Consider the following 20046-nt stretch of genomic DNA (forward strand, 5'->3'; position numbering starts at 1 on the left):
TAGTAACTGTTCTACTCAAACTATTCCAAAAAATAAAAGAGAAAGTAAAGCTTTCAAATTTATTCCACAAGGCCACCATTACCCTGTTACCAAAACCAGATAAAAACACTACCAAAAAAAAAAAAAAAGAGAGAGAGAGAGAGAGAACTACAGGCCAATATCTTTTATGGAACATAGATGCAAAAGTCCTCAACAAAATGTTTGCAAACCAAACCCAACGATACGTTTAAAAAAAGTCATTCACAATGACCAATCTGAATTTATTCCTGGGATGCAAGGGTAGTTTAATATTCACAAATCTATCAACATGATAAATCATATTAACAAGGGAAAGGATAAAAACCAGATGATCACATCAACAGACGCAAAAAAAAAAAAAACACAGGATAAAGTATAATATCCATTCATGATAAAAACTCTCAACAAAGTAAGTTTAGAGGAAATATACCTCAACGTAATAAAGGCTGTATGTGAAAAACCCAGTTAACATCCTATTCAATGATGAAAACAGAATTTTTCCTCTAAGATCATGAATAGAATAAGGAAGTTCACTCCCAAAACTTTTATTTAATATAGTAGTACAAGTCCTACTCACAGCAATCAGATAAGAAAAAGAATTAAAAAGCAGCCACATTAGTAAGGAAGAAATAAAACTTCCACTATTTGAAGATGCCATGATACTATATACAGAAAACTCTAAAGACTCCACCATAAAGAGGCACCTCAGTGGTTCAGCTGGTTAAGATCAAGACTGAGCCCACATCAGGCTCTGCACTGGGCATGAAGCCTGCCAAAGATTCTCTCCCTCCCTCTGCACCCCCCTTCTCCCTCCATACCTAAAAAAGAAAAAAAAAAAAAAAAAAAAGACTCTACCAAAAACCTAGTAGAACTGATAAATGAATCCAGTAAAATCACAGGAATGAATTTAATCTATAGAAAAAATCTCTATGTTGCTCATATACTAATAATGATGTAGGAGAAAGAAAAATTAATAAAATACTAATAGGAATATCTTTAACCAAAGTAATGGAAGACACATACTCTGAAAGCTGTTAACACTAATGAAAGAAACTGAAGATGATGCAAACAAATGGAAAGATATTCCATGCTCATCGACTGGGAGAACCAATAGTGATAAAATGTCTATACTACCCAAAGCAATCTACAGATTTAATACAATCCTTATCAAAATACCAACATTTTTTACATAATTAGAATAATACTAAAATTTGTATGGAACTACAAAAGACCCAGAATAGCAATCTTGAGAAAGAAGAACAAAGCTAGAATAATACAATCTCAAATTCAAGAACTACTACAAAGTGGTAGTAATCAAAAACAGTATAGCACTGGCACAAAAATGAACACATACCTCAATGGAACAGAATAGAGAGTTCAAAAAAAAAAAAAGAATAGAGAGTTCAAAAATAAACCCACACATATATGGTCAATTAATCTACAATAAAGGAAGCAAGAAAATACAATGGGGAAAAGAGTCTTTTCAACAAATGATGTTAGGACAACTGGATGGACCACTTTCTTATACCACACACACAAAAATAAACTCAAAACAGATTAAAGATCTAAATGTGAGACCTGAAACCACAAAAATTCTAGAAGAAAACATAAGCAGTAATTTCTCTGACATCAGTGCAGAAACACTTTTCTAGATATGACTCTACAGGCAAGGGAAACAAAAGCAAAATTAAACTACTGGGACTACACCAAAATAAAAAGGTTTTACACAGTGAAGAAAACCATCAACAAAATAAAAAAGCAACCTACTAAATGGGAGAAGATACCATATCTGCAAATGATATATCCAATAAGCAGTTAATATCCAAAATATATAAGGAACTAATACAACTCAATATGAAAACGAAAGAGAAAAAACACCCCAACCAAATCAATTAATGGGCAGAAGACATGAAAAGACATTTTCCCAAGGACATACGGATGGTCAAAAAACACATGAAAAGATGGTCAACATCATTAATCATTGGGAAAATGCATATCAAAACCACAAAAAGGTATCATTTAATACCTATCAGAATGATAAAATAAAAAAACACAAGAAACAACAAGTACCGGTAAAAATGTGGAGGAAAAAGGAACCTTCATGCACTGTTGGTGAGAATGCAAGCTGATGCAGACACTGTGGAAAAACAGTAGGAGGTCCTCAAAACTTAAAAATAGAATACTCTATGATCCAGTAATTTCACTGCTCAGTATTTATCCAAAAAAAATGAATACAACAATTGAAAAGACATATGCACTCCTATGTTCATCATAGCATTATCTACAACGGCAAAGACATGGAAGCAATCCGAATGTTTAGTCATATGTGAATGGATAAAAATGTGGTGTACAGACACACACACACACACAAACGGATTGCTCCTCAGCCATCAAAAAGAATGAGATCTTGCCATCTGCAACAACATGGAGGGACAGAGGGTACATGCTAAGTAAAGTAAGTCAGAGAAAGACAAATATCCTATGATTTCACTCATGTGTGGCATTTAAGAAACAAGACAAACCTTGAGAAAAAGAGACAACACCCCTCCTCTACTATTAAATATAAAGAACTGGTGGTTGCCAGAGAAGTGGGTGGGCAGATAGATGAACTAGATAATAGGGATTAAGAATACCTTTATCTTGATGAGCACTGAGTAATGTATAGAACCGCTGAACCATTATACACCTTGAACTAATACAATACTGTATTTAAGAAAGTCACAGTGAATAAAGTTTGTTTCCTACTTGAAGAGTTAGAAAAGAACACACAGTTCTAGTAGCAGTTGAATTAGTTATTTTAATATAGTTAAGTTTAAGAAGAAAGTTTCTTTTTAAATTAACTTCTAAGCATGTCATGAGACATATAAACATAATATAAATATATTTATAATATAAACAGATTTTTTTTTAAAGATTTATTTTATTTTAGAGCGAGAGAAAGCGCTGAAGTGCAAATAGAGGTAGGGGGAAGAAAGAGAGAGAGAGAATTCCCAAGCAGATTCTCTGCTGAGTGGGCCATCTGATGTGGGGCTCAATCTCAGGACCCTGAGATCACGACCAGAGCAGAAATCAAGAGCTGATGCTCAACCAACTGAGCCATCCAGGTACCTTATAAGCAGATTAAAAAAAAAAACAAAACACGGATTTTGTTAGGTCTCCTTTTTCATTTGGAATACTGATTTGCAGAAAAGCAGAACTTTTAGATAATGTAACTTTAATGTAGTTTTAATTAAAGAGCTACTATAATATCACGGGGCCTCCCGAAAATGTAGACTTTCAAGAGTATACACAAATACTATAAAATTTCTATCACAGTGTAAAAAGTAAAGATATAAGTACGAAATATAATAAGCTACAATGTAAACAAAATATAGGCATTCAACTTATTTTTCAGAATCAACTATATGCTTTCAGAACCAAAAACTATTTTAAATATAAAAAATTAAATAAGTTAAACGTAAAAGGATGAAAAATACATACCATGCAAACAAAAACCAACAGAAAACTGCAGTAACTATATTCATTATGAACAAAGGAGGCTTAAGAACAAGGACATTATCAAGGATATAGAGGAACATTACAAATGACAAAGGGTTGATTCTCCAAGAAACATAAACTTGTATGCACCTAAGAATATCCAAAATATATAAGGCAAAATGAACTTGAACGGAAAAACAGACAAACCCATTATTATACTTCGAGATCCGAGTGTGTGTGTGTGTGTGTGTATTCTTTATATATATATATATAAATGTTTATATATATATAAATGTTTATATATATAAACATATATATATGTTTATATATATGTTTTATAATTATATATGTTTTATATATATAATATATATAATATATATAATTATATATGTTTTATAAATTTTCATATACATATATATCTGTTATACTTGTTCTATATAACCTTCTCAAGTATACATAACTATCAATAACTGATAGAACAAGCAGGCATAAAATCAGTAAGGACAAAGATGAGCCAAACAGCCAAATAACTTGACTAAACTGACATTCACAGAACACTTCATCCAACAACAGTAGTACTGTTCTGCACAGTCAAGACTTTATGTTTGGTTTCTTAAGGAAGCATACATTAGAATTAAGAGATTATTTTTTTAAAAAATTATGATAAAAATGCATAACATCAAATTTACAATCCTGACCATTTTTTAAAAAGATTTTATTTTTAAATAATCTCTACACCCAAAGTGGGGCTCGAACCACAATCCCGAGGCCAAGACTCATGCTTTACTGACTGCACAAGCCAGGCACTCCCAATCTTAAACATTTAAAAAAAATTTTTTTAAATAATCTCTACACCCAATGTGGGCTCAAACTCATAACCCCAAGATTAAGAGTCGCATGCTCCACCAGCTGAAAAAGTTAGGGGCCTGCCACTCTTAACCATTTTTATGTGTAGAGTTCAATAGTGTTAAGTATATTCACATGATTGTGAAACAGATTTCCAGAACTCCATCTTGCAAAACAGAAACTCCATACTCATTAAACAATTCCTTTTTCTCCCATCCCTCAGCTTTAATGACCACCATTTATTTTCTCTTCCTATGAATATGACAATTTCAGACACCTAATATAAGAGGGATCATATAGTACTTGCGTTTGTGACTGCCTTATTTCACTTTGCATAATGTCTTCCAGATTCATTCATAATTTCCTTCCTTATTAAAACTGATTAATAGGGGCACCTGGGTGGCTCAGTGGGTTAAAGCCTCTGCCTTCGGCTCAGGTCATGATCCCAGCATCCTGGGATCGAGCCCCACATCGGGCTCTCTGCTCAGTGGAGAGCCTGCTTCCCTTCCTCTCTCTCTCTGCCTGCCCCTCTGCCTACTTGTGATCTCTGTCAAATAAATAAAATCTTTAAAAAAAAAAAAACTGATTAATATTCCATGTATTTATATACCACATTTTGTTTATCCATTCATCCATCAATGGGCATGTGAGTGGCTTCCACCTCTTGGCTACTATGAACATGGGTGTACAATTATCTCTTTGAGACCATACTTTCAATTCTATTGGATATATACCTAGAAGTAGAACTGCTGGATCACAGGGTAGTTCTATTTCTAATTTTTGAGGAGCCACTATACTTTTTCCCTTAATAACTAAACCATTTTACATTCCCACCAACAGTGCACAAAGAATCCATTTTACCCACATTCTCAGAACACTTATTTTCTTTCCTTCTTTTTTCTTTTTTAGCAACACTTATTTTCTTTTCTTACTTTTTTTGGATAGCAACTATCCAAATGGGGATATATATTAGATATATATATACAAATATATATATATATGTATGTCTATAAACAAAGAGTTTGGAGAGAGAGCTATATAGAGCTATATAGATCTATAGATCTATATAGCTCTCTCCAAATTCTTTGACTTTTATTTCCCTGATGAATAATATCGAAAATTCTTTCATACACTTGTTGGCCATATGTAGGAGATAACATTTTTTGTCTTAGCTATGAAGAACTTTAAACTCTTTTTTAACTCTTTCTTGTATGTGTTTGTTAGGTTTCAGAGGAGTCTAACATCTGCAAAGTTAAACATTTAAAATCTATGGCAGTTTCTCTCTTAAAAAAAAAAAAAAAAGATTTTATTTATTTCACACAGAGAGAGAGAGACTGCGAGAGAGGGAATATAAGCAGGGGAAGTTAGAGAGGGAGAAGCAGGCTGAGCAGGGAGCCCAACACGGGGCTGGATCCCAGAACCCTGGGATCATGACCTGAGCTGAAAGCAGACACTTAATGACTGAGCCACTCAGGCGCCCCTATGGCAGTTTCTCTTGCTAGCAAATCAATGATACATTTTATAATTTACTGAAACATATTCCATTACTATCAAATCTTCAAAAGGAAAAATAATACCTTTGAAAATGGGATATAATTGGGGCGCCTGGGTGGCTCAGTGGGTTAAAGCCTCTGCCTTGGGCTCAGGTCATGATCCCAGGGTCCTGGGATGGAGCCCTGCATTGGGCTCTCTGCTCCGCGGAGAGCCTACTTCCTCTCTTTCTCTCTCTCTGCCTGCCTCTCTGCCTACTTGTGCTCTCTGTCAAATGAATAAATAAAATCTTTTTAAAAAATAGGATATAATTAACATAAATAGAATATAATATTACCCCCGAACTGAAGTATATCCTGTTGGTTGATGATGTTGACCTTACTGATTTTATTTAGTTGTTCTATCAATTGTTGAGAGGGGAACTGAAGTCTCCAGCTGTATTTGTAGATTTGTCTGTTTCTCTTTTTAGATTGGTTCATTTTTGTACCTCTACCTATTTTGTAGCTCTGTTGTATGGTATATACCCATTTAGGATTGCTAAGTCTTCTTGGTGGCTCTCTAACCCCGGTTCTGATAACAATATAGTTAACTCTTGCTTTAATATCTGCTTCGTATCTTTTATCAGACTTTTATTTTCAACTTACATATATTATTATCTTTGAAATTACTTTTTTGTAGACAGGACATAGTTGGGCTACGGTGTTTAATTAGTCCACTATGCTGATCTTGGTCTTTTTTCATTTTTTTTTTAAGATTTTATTTATTTATTTTATTTATTTTGATTTTATTTATTTATTTGATAGAGAGAGGGAACACAAACAGGGAGAGGAGGAGTGCAAGAAGTAGGCTCCCCACCGAGCAGGGTGCCCAATATGGGACTCAATCCCATGACCTGAGCCAAAGGCAGACACTTAACGACTGAGCCACCCAGGCGCCCCTGATCTCGGTCTTCTAACTGACATAAATAGTGCATTTATTCTTTTTCTTTTTTTTTAAATAGTGCATTTAAATTGAATGTAATTAGGGGTACCTGGGTGGATCAGTCAGTTGAGCGTCTTACTTTTTTTTTTTTAAAGATTTATTTATTTATTTATTTGACAGACAGAGATTACAAGTAGGCAGAGAGGCAGGCAGAGAGGGAGAGAGGAGGAAGCAGGCTTGCCACCAAGCAGAGAGCCCAATGTGGGGCTCGATCCCAGGACCCTGAGATCATGAACTGAGCTGAAGGCAGAGACTTTAAACCACTGAGCCACCCAGGCACCCCGAGCATCTTACTTTTGATTTTGGCTCAGGGCATTATCTCCAGGTTATGGCATGGAGCTCCACCTTGGGCTCTGTGCTCAGCGGGGAGTCTGCTTGATATTCTTTTTATCCCTCTCCCTCTCTCCCTGTCCCTTCCCACCTCAAATACATAAATAAATAAGATGCAGTTATTGATATGTTCTATCTTCTAGATCACTGATCCTCTGTCCTCTCCATTTTTCTGTTGCACCTATAGAAGCTTTTATTTGTTACTATAGTTTTAATTCTGAAATTTCCACTTTTTCTTCTTTATATCAATTTTAAGTAAGTTTCACATATGTTCACAATTTTTCTCTGAATTTTAATAATGGATGCTTTAAAATCTGTGATAATTCTAATTCTAATAATTCTAATATCTGTGCTGTCTTGGTGTCGACTATTTATGTTTTCTCATTCCATTTGAGATCTGCTTGTTGGTGAGAGAAGTAATTTTAGATTGAAAGATGGGCATTTTGAGTATTATGTTACAGGACTCTAGATCTTAATTTTTCATGCTTTAGGAGGCTTCCCTGGTACCACCACCTTCTAGTGGGTATAATGGGCTCCACCTCATTATTGCCAGGTGGGGATGGAAGTTCAGGTACTCTACTAGGTCACTATTATGAGAGACAGAGGGGCTCTGTGTTACGAGTAAGGATGGGAGTCTCCCCGCTAGGCCCCCACTGATACCATCTCTGCTGGACAGAGAGAGAAATGAGTATCTCATTATCCCCCAGGGACCAGGGTAGAAGTCCAGGTCTACATTTGACTGGTATTAGCTCAGGGTCACTGGGACCTTAAAGTTATTCTGAGCCTTTATCTGCCCTAACCTCTGCTGTACAGAACCCACTTAACGTATCCTCCTTTAAAGTTTTCAACTCCCTTCAATTTCATGGCATAACCAACTAGGGATTTCTCTTCTTACCTCTCAAATCCTTCAGAATTTATTCATGAAAATCTCTTTCTTCCCTAACTCTCCAGATTCTGTCCTTTATAGCTCTTTCTCTCATTCTGTATTTCTCCCTAAGCAATTTTACCCATTCTCATAATTAAACTACCACTTGCAAGATAAAGCCTCCTAATTCTATGTCTCCCGGCCAGAACTCAAACAACCTTCAGAACCATATACTCAGCTGTTTATTGGCACTGTCCCTTTTGTTGTATCACAAACATCTGAAAACAAACTCATCCCTTCCTCCAACAAACCTGTTCTGTTTTTGTTCATTGCTTCACAGTGACAAAATCATTTTGCAGGTCTCACTAGTCAGGAAAGCTAGGAGTTACCTGCCAACCATTCCTCTCCTTCTTGATATCCATTCCCTCAGTTGCTAAACAACTCTATCTCTTAAAAAAACATTTATTTCCTTTTCACTCTAATTAAAATGCCTTAATGAGACTTTTTTTTTTTTTAAAGTAGGCTCCATACTCAGCATGGAGTCCAAGGTGGTGCTTGAACTTATGACTCTGAGATCCAGACTTGTGCTGAAATCAAGAGTTGGAACCAGCTGAGCCACCCAGTGCCCCTTAATCAGGCTTCTTGTATCACCTTAATTAAAATTTCCTTAAATCATCCCTCATCTAGACATCAACAATAAACAATTCTTGTCAAAATGATCTTAAGGAAGTTCAATTATGATACCCCATCTCTGATCAAAACCTTTTACTCTTTGTAACAATGTACTCTTTTCCCAAATGGCTGGCTGCAACCATTAGTAGGTTATGAAGTCAATTCAGCAGCTTTCAACAACCAGTTCTTCAAAAAAAAATAGTTTTATGAAATACATTTGAATAAACTAGAAAATACTGGCAAGTGCTGGATACACTGATAGTTTGGTTTTGTTTCATATACACACTCATTTTATATCACAAACCAGTAAACACATACAAACTTATACATGTATAAACACACTGCACATACATGTATATGCATGTGTATACTGGGTCATGATGTAAGCTCTTCCAGGAAAGAATCTTGGTCCCTTCCATTTCCCAACCCCCAAAGAGAATGAAGCACTGTTTTGCTGCTGCTTCTATACCATGTTAATACTTCTGTCAATGCTTTAATCCCATATTTGTGTTCCCAAAAAGACCATAAATTTCTAACACAGTATGTGGTACATAGCTGGCACTAAATATCAAGTAAAATCATACTTTTGTGCTTGCTCAATAGTTTATTACCTAGAGTAGTAACAATTTTTTAAAGGCCTATAATAGTATAATAATAACAATACAATAAGCTAGCATTTATGAACATGCTGCATGGGCCAAGTATTTTCCTAATGCTTGACATGTATTATTTCTCATACCCTTTTAGATGTTACTACTCTTCTCACTTTTTTCATGAGAAAACACAGGTAGAGACATTAAATAATTTCCCAAACATCACACAATAAGTTGTAGTGAAAGAATTCAAAACGCAAACAGTTCTGATTCTAGAAAACAAAGATATACACTACAGAATGTTAAAAGATATGCTTAAAGAAGGTAGAAAATTAACTTACTTCAAATAAAAGTCTATAATAACATCATTTAAAAATTCTCCTTCACTTAGACAGTGCAGGTCCTCATTAGTAACAGAGATGCCTCCCTTAGCTGGAGGTGGTGGATATACTATCAACCTGTAACAAAATAAACAAATTAAAAAAAAAAAAAACAACCCACAAGCAAATGAGCAAATATGTATGTGTGTGTGTATGTATGTAACTGAAATGTAATAAAAGAGAAAACAAATTTAAGAGCATCACAAATGTAAATCAATACTCTTACTTTTCTACAGGGCCCATGAAGATGGTATGATTCTCTCCAGTTTCTTCATCATCATCAAAAAACTGGAATTCTTGCTTGTTTTTAAGTTGTATTTTAGATTCAAGGGACACCTGGTAAAGGAAATTATCAGTTTACAAAATCAATTGGGAAATTTTTCAATAAAAAAGCAAGCACAAGGCAAGAATACAATTTAAAAAAAATTTTAAATGTGAATTTAAAAAGTATATATGATTTTTAACAATTAAAAATAAGAAACAGGCAAAACTAGGGCCCACATTCTTTGTATGTGTAGTTTCTAGAACAGTGATAGTCTTCCAATTACTGTAACAATGGTTTACTGGTATCTTGTCTATGATCTCTATCATCCTTATGAAATTATATTTGTAAATCCAAAGAACAAATATAGTGGTTTCTGATTCTGGGAGTGGAGCCCTTCCTAAGTTCAATGATTAGGCAATCCATGAGGTATGAGAGCAGAGGCTCAGGGAACATAGTCCAATGAGCTTCAGTTCCCCAGAATGAGGAAGTCCTTAAGAAAGAGCCTTGCATTGAAATTTTATTCTATCACAGCTGCATTATGGCTTCAGTTGCTCTTTTCTTCCTCATCAATAACCTCTTGAGACAAGTTCTGCAAAAGAAGAGGAATGGTTCCCCTTTCTTCTGTTCTTTTCGTCAACCCACTAACTGTGAATATAGCTCTTCTCTGGTGAGACCTTGCTCAGCTTCACCAAGACTGTGCCTTGGATAGCCCTATTTCCAATTTTTAGGCAGGATGAAAGATTTTAAGTACTTCTAAATAAATTAAGTCAGTAAAATTCAGTTGCAGGGTTAGGGGACAAATTTGTGTTATTTAACGTTGCACTATGTGTTACAAGAGTACACAGCTTTTGGCTTCAGAGTTACCCCCTATATGATTAGTTATTCTAGAAATGGATACATATGTTGATAGTCACAATCAAATGGCATGTATTCTTTGTTTCCCAAATTTTCAACCATGCATGCACATGTTACGTATAAAGGTACATTAAGGACCAAAATTCCTTTATCTGTATTGAAGTCAATGGCATCACTGGGAACCACTACCAAATTTAAGAGTAACAATCAATTTGAATGTAGCAGTATATGAACATGTATGTTCAGAGTGGGGGCATGGGGCGAAGAAAAAAGGATGAGAGAAAAAGAAAAGATTAAAAGGTAAGAATACAGTATGGAGGGGCGCCTGGGTGGCTCAGTGGGTTAAGCCTCTGCCTTCGGCTCAGGTCATGGTCTTGGGGTCCTGGGATAGAGCCCCGCATCGGGCTCTCTGCTCTGCAGGGAGCCTGCTTCCCCCTCTCTCTCTGCCTGCCTCTCTGCCTACTTGTGATCTCTGTCTGTCAAATAAATAAATAAAATCTTTAAAAAAAAAAAAAAGAATACAGTATGGAAAGGAACTAACATTGCTTCTGAAACTTATACCAAATACTGTTTGTGTCACAAGTCACCTATCCACCATTAATGTTTTGACACATAGTTTACAAATCACATATAAAAGCAAATGATTCTGAAATGGAATTAAAAAGATCTAACTCCAAAATGAGCAGTATAATAATGAAACATATTTCACTTTAAAGCCACCCATTATTTAAAAAACTTATTTACCCATTATTTAAAAAACATAATTACATTTTTAATTTTGTTTTCTTTTTGCACACAACTTCCTTTGATGCTCTCTTCATAGGTTCTTGTACAGGCAACAAGTCTGCTATTGGCTTCTTCAAAGGGAATTTTCGCAAAAAAATTGGACACATTATTCTTTATGCCAATGTCAGTAATGATACTTTCAAATACCATATTTGCCTGAGGATCAAGGCCATTTTGAAAAATTAAGATTATGTACTGTTCTTCCAAATCTGAAAAGAAATCAATATAACTTTAAGTCTAAAAGAAAAAAAAAATGGGCAAATAGATATTAGAAAAAGAAACAACTACTTGTTTCCAAGGGTATCACCAGAAATCTGGTGTAAATGTTCAAATTACTGTTTGATATACAGAGGATATGTAACAAATACTGGAATAAAGACCAGTGACAGTGTCACCTAACAATATCACCTAAAAGTTATTGAGAAAAAGGAACAGAATATATTACCGTAGCAGCAAATTTAAGAACAAATCTATTCATGGATATAACTAATACATTTCACCTAATAGGATCCATATATAGTTTTAAATATATTTCAATTAACATTTTTGTCAAACACAAATAAGAAACTGCCAGGTTTATTAATAGCTCTAGAGAACTTAACTGAAAAAAAAAATTTAAAAACTACTGTTCACTAATGTACCGAGTCGTGCAGCTTTAATAGTAGCTATCATTTATTCATCATTAAGCTAAAGCAGCAATTACTGCTGAAAAGTATTTACTTTACAATTAGTCATGCTATGTCATAAACATTAGAAGGGAAGGGAAGCAAATTGGAGAATTCCATCTATTATTGCAGAGGATGAAGACTTATTAAAGGAGCCAGCAAACTTCCTATTCAAGATGTTTCAAGGATTCTAGAATTATATGGTTGATTTACACTTAGTACTCCTACCAGTGCATTAAAAATTTTCATTTTACTCAGATTACAGTGTTAAAATAAGGAATGCAAACCTTTTTTGAGTTTTAACCCATTTTGAAAACTTTCTAAATGGGTAAACCTGGGTTTCACCTTTAGAAATTCCACTTTCTGTGGGCTTTTCCCCTCATTTATAAAATGGTAATTATATTATATAATATATATGTATATAAATATAGATACATAATTATTCTTACAAGATCAATATAAGGACTGTAGATAATACACATCTAAGGCATCTATTAAAGTACACTCTGTGCTATACAATGCACTGTATTATTATAAGGTGTTCTACAAAACTTACTTGTTAATTTATTTGTTCCCTTAGAATCATTCCAAACTTTATCTTCCATATTCATTTGCAGTTGCATGCTCAGCTTTTGATAAACTGCTGGTATTGTCTGAAGAAACACGACTGGTAATTTTCGGACATTACACCATTCACATTTAGTTAGATCAGAGGTATTTAAAGTAATCCCTACAGGTTCATTTTCTGGTTCTGGGGGAAAATAAATGGAATTAGAATTAGAATAGAATTCTTAAAATCATGAACGGGGGAAACTGTAAGGAAATACAAGTTTAAAGTTAACCACATATTTGCTACGCTCTAAGAATATTAAGTCTTGTGAGAAATGAAAAATCTTTATAACTATCTTAAAGAAGCTTCTACATGTTTTCCAAATGAAGAGGATTCTAAAGAAGTATACTTATAAAATTAAACACAGGTTTTATGATGTTACAAAATAAAATTGCACTATTAGAATACATGCCCTTTGTTAAGAAATATGTAATAACTAATCATCTTCATGAACTCTATGAATATCATTTAGTATTTTATTCCTGCAAAGTGTTTTATTGTAAAGAAAGCTTTAGTGAGTAAAAAGACATAAAACAGCTTACCTTCTAGCTGTATCTTGATAAAATCTAAACAAAACTAAAAAATAAGATAAATTAGTACCAATCACAGACATATGAAGATTTTGCTACAAATACCCTAAATGACACATTATTTGAGAGGCTACAGAGGGCAAAAAAATAAAACCATCTACCATTCACTTAAATATGAGATATCCCCCCCATGCCAAACTATCTTTCAGAAAGGCAAGTTTCACCTTTTTATTCAAGCACTTAGAACATTTCTTGTATTATTGGTTTATTTCTTCGAACTTCAAAGAGATGTTGACTGAATACCACAACAAAATCCTGAATACTCATCACCTAGATTCACTAACTATTAAAACTTTGCCACACCTACTCCCCATTACTCTATGTACATATACACCTCCCTTTGTTAAACCAGCATAAAACAAGCAGAGGGCATCATGATATTCCAACCCCAAATCCTTCAGCATCTATCTTCCAAGAATGACATTCTCCTACACAACCAAGACAGCATTACCACACTTAAGAAAACCAAGATTAACTCTATCCAACATACACTTCTTATTCAAACTTTCCCAGTTATTCAAAACTGTTCTTTATTGTGTTCTATTTTATTTTACTTTAAGATTTTATTTATTTAACTGACATACAGAGCACAAGCAGGAGGAGTAGGAGAGGGAGAAGCAGGCTCCCCACTGAGCAGGGATTCCCAACATGGGGCTCAGTCCCCAAACCCTGGGATCATGGCTTGAGCCAAATGCAGATGCTTAACTGACTGAACCACCCAAGCACCCCTTTTATTGTGTTTTAACTTCTCCAATCCATGATTCTGTCAAGGTTACATTTATCTCTTTTGTCTACCCCTGTCAGGACCAGAAATATGCCTTCTTCTGTTTTTCATAACATGACCTTTGAAGAATCCAGGCTAGGTCCTGCAAAATATACAACATCTTGAACTTGTGTTGCCTCATTGTAAAATTCAGGCCACACATTTCCACCTAATACAGCATATAGGTGATGTTTTGTACCTCCTACTACATCATACTGGAAGGGATATGATGTCAGGCTGTCCTATTACTGATACAAACTTAATCACTTGGCAAAGGCAATGTGCCAGGTCTTTCCGCTGTTAAGATACAATTTTCTCTTAGTAATTGAATAATAATTTGTGGAGAGACACTTGAAAGCTTGTGAATATCCTGTTCCCTAATAACCTTTCTGCTAATGCTTTAGAATCCACTGGATATCTTGCCTCAATCAGTTATTATTGGTAGTCTAAAAGGTGATTTTAAAATATTTTATCTATTTAAGAGTGAGAGACAGAGACAGTGATAGAGAGCACTGGCTGGAGGAGAGGGGGAAGCAGGTTCCCCGTTGAGCAGGAAGCCCGATGTAGGGGATGTGGGCCTCGATCCCAGAATGCTGGGATCATGACCTGAGCCGAAGGCAGTCTCTTAACCGAATGAGCCACCCAGGTGCCCCTAAAAGGTGATTTTCTAACTAGATTTTTAACAAACAGAAGACATATTAAGCCCACTATATCCTGAATACTCACTGCGTGTGTTAAGAGAATGAAAACATAGACAAGAATTTCAAAATGCATTTAAAACTAAATTGGAGGCCATGTGCAATGACATGGATAGAGCTAGAGTGTACTATGCTACGTGAAATAGGTCAGAGAAAGATAAATAACCCTATGACTCACTCCCGTGGAATTAAAGAAGAAAACAGATAAACATATGGGAAGGGGGAAAAGAATAAAAAGGACAGGGAAACAAACCATAAAAAAAAATTTTTTTTTTTAAGAGCGAGAATGAGAGGGGTAATAGAGACAAAAGGAAAGAGAAAGAATCTTTTTTTTTTCCCCTAAAGATTTTATTTATTTATTTGGCAGACATAGATCAGAAGTAGGCAGAGAGGCAGGCAGAGAGAGAGGAGGAAGCAGGCTCCCTGCTGAGCGGAGAGCTCAATGCGGAGGGGGGGAGGGGTGTCAATCCCAGAACCCTGGGATCATGACCTGAGCCGAAGGCAGAGGCTGTAACCCACTGAGCCACCCAGGCGCCCCAAAGAGAAAGAATCTTAAGCAGGCTCCACACCCAAAACCCTGAAATCACGACCTGAGATGAAATCTGAAATTGGATGTTATATCAACTGAGCCAGCCAGGTGCCCCCAAACCACAAGAGACTTTTTTTTTTAAGATTTTATTTATCTGAGAGAGAGAAATCATGAGAGGAGGAAGAAGAGAAGGGAGATGGAAAAACAGACTCCCCGCTGAACAGGGAGCCCAACATGGGGATCGATCCAAAGACCCCAGGATCACAACCCCAGCAGAAGGCAGATGCTTAGCTAACTGAGCCAACCAGGCAACCCACCACAAAAGACTCTTAACAATAGAGAACAAATTGAGTACTGATGGAGAGAGATGGGTCGGAGATGGGCTAGATGGGAGATGGGTTTTAAAGAGGGCTTGTGATAAGCACTGGGTGTTTTATGTTAAGTGATGAATCACTGAACTCTACTCCAGAAACTAATATTGCCCTATATGTTCACTGAAATTTAAAAATTAATTAATTAATTAATTAATTAATTGAACACTCTAGACTTTGGGACATAATTGGCCTGGCTCATTCGGTAGAGCATGCGACTCTTGGACCTCACGGTTGTGAGGTTCAAGATCAACACTGGGTGTGGAGTCTACTTAAAAATAAGTAAGTTGGACTGATAAATGGAAAGATTAATAGATATATGAAAAGCAAATTTAGGAAAATGCTAATGGCAAAATCTAGCTGGGAGTTTTAGGAGCATTATTTCAACTCTTCTGTTTAAAAATTTTCACAATGTAGAAAAAGGAAGCAAAGAAATATAAAATAAATTTAGTAATTATTACAACTGCAAAGTCTAGCATGTCAAAAACATACCTTCTAAAACCTGTCTGAAGATAATATGTCAAAAGGGGGACACCTTACTTGCAGCTTGGGAACATTCCAACATACATAGAAGCTGAAGTTATATGCTTTAAAAATTGTTAGATGACTCAAAAAGTAGCAATAAAGATGACATAAACACTAAAATGGAAGCATTTAAATAACACTGGCATATGAGATGTAAAAAGATAAAGAAGCATGTCTAAGAATCTGTCATGTAAAAATTTGTGTGTAACTAAATTACAAGTAGACACTAAGCTATTTCACCATCATCTCCAAGAATTTCTAAATTTAAGTTAGGTGAAACCTTCATTTTAGATCTTCTCAATTTTCTCACTGGAAAAATGAGGAATTGAATTATATTTGAGTATATATGGTATTCCTAATAATGTAAGCAATTTCCCTGTAAAACGAAAGTATTTACATTTAAAGGCACTACTTTTTAAATAAAATTGGTTGGCCCACTTGGCAGAGTATGTGACTCTTGACCTCAGGGTCCTAAGTACAGCCCACAATGTGTATAGAGAGCTTACTTATTAATAAAACAATATAACATAGCATTACAGGGGCACCTGGGTGACTTAGTTAAATGCTTGCCTTTGACTCAGGTCATGATCCCAGAGTCCTGGAATCGAGCCCAGCATTGGGCTCCCTGCTCACTGGTTCTCCCTCTCCCTCTGCTCCTCCTCCTCCCCCGCTTATGCTCTGTCCCTCTCAAATAAATCTTTAAAAAAAGAATAAAAACACAATACAAAGATTTAAAATTGGCACTTCTAGATAGTACCAATTCTTCCAATGAATGAATTTAAAATAATTAAATTACCCAATAATAAATGAGATTTGATAAAGTACATAAAACAATAAAACATTTAAAATCTGAGAATAATGATGACATGGAAGGTAAATCATTTCATTATAAAACCTAATGAAGTTATATTCAAGAAGAAAATGTCATATTATATTTTATTTTTTTAAAGATTTCATTTATTTTATAGATGGAACCACAACAAGAAGGGAACACAAGCAGAGGGAGTGAGAGAGGGAGAAGCAGGGCTTCCCGCTGAGCAGAGAGCCCAGTGCAGGTATAGATCCTAAGACTCTGGAATCATGACCTGAGCCAAAGGCAGACGCTTAACAACTGAGCCACCCAGGTGTCCCTCATCTTTTACTTAAAAAAAATTTTTTTTAGATAAAGAGAGTGAAGAGAGGTGTGGAGCGGTAGAGGGGAGAGAATTCAAAGCAGGTTCCATGCCCAGCTTGGAGCTTGATGCAGGGCTCAATCCCATGACCCTGAGATCATGACCTGGGCCAAAATGGAGAATTGATGCTTAAGTGGCTAGCTACCCAGGTGCCCCAAATCATCTTTATTTTTAATAATTATCTTAAGGAATTACAGATTAATTATACTTCATCAGTGGATGTCCTCTGGAACAATTCCATGGTACAAGGAAATTTAATACCACAGATTACAATATTCCACATTATAAACACAACTACTTATTGGCTGAGATATTTCACCTAGCATTTAAAAAAAAAAAAACCCTGTATGAACACATTTTATATTATATATATTGCCTTTATTTTTAAATTTTTTTTTTAAAATTCTGTCTTTTAAGATTTTATTAAAAGAAGATTTTATTTATTTGACAAAGATAGAGTTCAGAAGTAGGCAGAAAGGCAGGCAGAGAGAGAGGGGGAAGCAGGCTCCCCAAAGAGCAGAGAGCCTGATGTGCGGCTTGATCCTAGGACCCTGGGATCACAACCAGAGCCGAAGGCAGAGGCTTTTACCCACTTAGCCACCCAGGCGTCCCTTGTCTTTTATTTCTTAAAATAAATTCATGAAGTTAGTTTCCTTCACTAGATCATATATAACCTAACATGCAACTTTCACGTAAAAAACGTTTCACTCCAATTTTAATATAGTTTTTTTTTTTTTTTAAGTGATCTCTAAGATGCGTGGAGAGAAGACCTTAAATTCGAGATCAAGTGTCACATGTTCTACAAACTGAGCCAGCCAGGCGCCCCAGTGCAGTTCTTGTTAGGTAGCCTTAAGACCAAAAATGCAACTTTCAACTTGCTGATAATTTAGACAATTATCAGCAAAACTTTATGATACCGAAAAGTTCTGAATAACAATGTTAATGTGGGGAAAAGCCATAAAACCTACAGGGTATCCCTGAGAATTTTTGAGGTATTTTGACTTAGAATGATATTTTTGTTGATGGGCAGAAACCAGGAAAGATAATCTATAATATGAAGACTTGTAACAAAACATAAATTTCATAAATCCCTGACAAGCTTGTGTATGTTAAAATAGTACTGGGTACTGGATAGTGTAATCTATATGTAATTTGCTTTAAATCTCTGGAGTACTTTTTTTAATGCTGAGAAGCTGGAGTTAACGACTAAAAAAAAAAAAAAAGAAAAAGAAATCAGGTTTCCCATACAGCTTTGCTCTAAGTAAGAAATCAAGTCCATAGTTCATTTTCTCCTATACTAACTTAGAGGTCTTTTTCTTCCTTTCGATCATATCGTATCCCGAAATTATGACTCCTAGAAAATAAATAACTACTACTTACCATAATTTAAATAATAATAAAACTACCTTATAACTATCCATATGTAATACAATATATGTTCTTAAAGACTATGCTTTATGTATAAGAAATAATACTAGGGGGGCACCTGGGTGGGTCAGTGGGTTAAAGCCTCTGCCTTCAGCTCAGGTCATGATCACAGGGTCCTAGGATCGAGTCCCACATCGGGCTCTCTGCTCAGCCGGGAGCCTGCTTCTCTTCCTCTCTCTCTGCCTGCCTCTCTGCCTACTTGTGATCTCTGTCTGTCAAATAAATAAATAAAATATTTAAAAAAAAAAAAAAAAAAAGGAAAAGAAAAAGAAATAATACTAGGGGACCGGGTTTGAGAGAATAGATGAAAACAGGTATCTGGGGACACAAAGTTAAGTCATTATAATATAAAAAATTGCACTTAGAACAAACTAAGTGCAGCGCTATAGGAAGATTAATCTACCAATAATGTGTAGAATACATTGGAAAAAAGAAAAATGACTAAAAAGGATGGTTAATTCTGGTTCAATGTTATGTATTAAAATTTCAAATAGAAAATGTGTATTTGAATTAGACTGGTGGCAGCAGAATTAACAGGTATGACAAGTCCTTTGGGCTTTATTACACCAAACTAGTCCAAAAGCACAATGTCTCTCGGGTGGCAATTTATTCCAATAATCTACTTTTAAGACTCCTAATGCTGTTAAGACATTTTTCTGCAGCCCCCAAAGCTTTTGGATCTATCTTTCTCTTATTACTGTTCTTTAAAATACTCTTTCCAGGGTGCCTGGGTGGCTCAGTCATTAAGCATCTGTCTTTATAAGGGATCAACCTATGGCATTGGGCTCCCTGCTCAGCACGAAGCCTGCTTCTCCCTCCCCCTCTCCCCGTACTTGTGTTCCCTCTCTCAGTGTCTCTCTCTCTGTCAAATAAATAAATAAAATCTAAAAAAAAAAAAAAAAAAAAAAGAAAGAAAAGAAAAGCAATACTTTTTTCATGCAGTGAGCTGACATGAGAATAAAACAGTAACATACTGGTTTTCTAACTTAGTGAGAGTATCTTTCTGTAATGAGTAAGTATCTTTCTGTAATGTACTACCTTGAACATTACATTTTAAGTTTTTACCCATTGACTTCTATTGTGAGGAGCTGTTTATACTTGTCTATATTCTCTTAAAGCAATTTGAAATCTTGAAA

General features: G+C 35.3%; 1 protein-coding gene across 6 annotated transcripts in view; it reads right to left on the reverse strand.

Annotated features, from left to right (window-relative positions):
- SENP6 (SUMO specific peptidase 6) overlaps nt 1-20046 on the reverse strand; it is a 132017-nt gene that overhangs the window by 20744 nt on the left and 91227 nt on the right. For all 6 annotated transcript variants that reach the window (XM_046004839.1, XM_046004836.1, XM_046004835.1 and 3 more), the window contains 5 exons: nt 13377-13410; nt 12781-12975; nt 11542-11768; nt 9880-9989; nt 9615-9731 (listed from right to left, as the gene is read on the reverse strand). In XM_046004839.1, the coding sequence (XP_045860795.1) occupies nt 9615-9731; nt 9880-9989; nt 11542-11768; nt 12781-12975; nt 13377-13410 (683 nt within the window). The remainder of the gene's footprint in view (nt 1-9614; nt 9732-9879; nt 9990-11541; nt 11769-12780; nt 12976-13376; nt 13411-20046) is intronic.

Source organism: Meles meles, chromosome 5 (assembly GCF_922984935.1).
Source record: "Meles meles chromosome 5, mMelMel3.1 paternal haplotype, whole genome shotgun sequence".
In the NCBI taxonomy this organism is placed as follows: Eukaryota; Metazoa; Chordata; class Mammalia; order Carnivora; family Mustelidae; genus Meles; species Meles meles.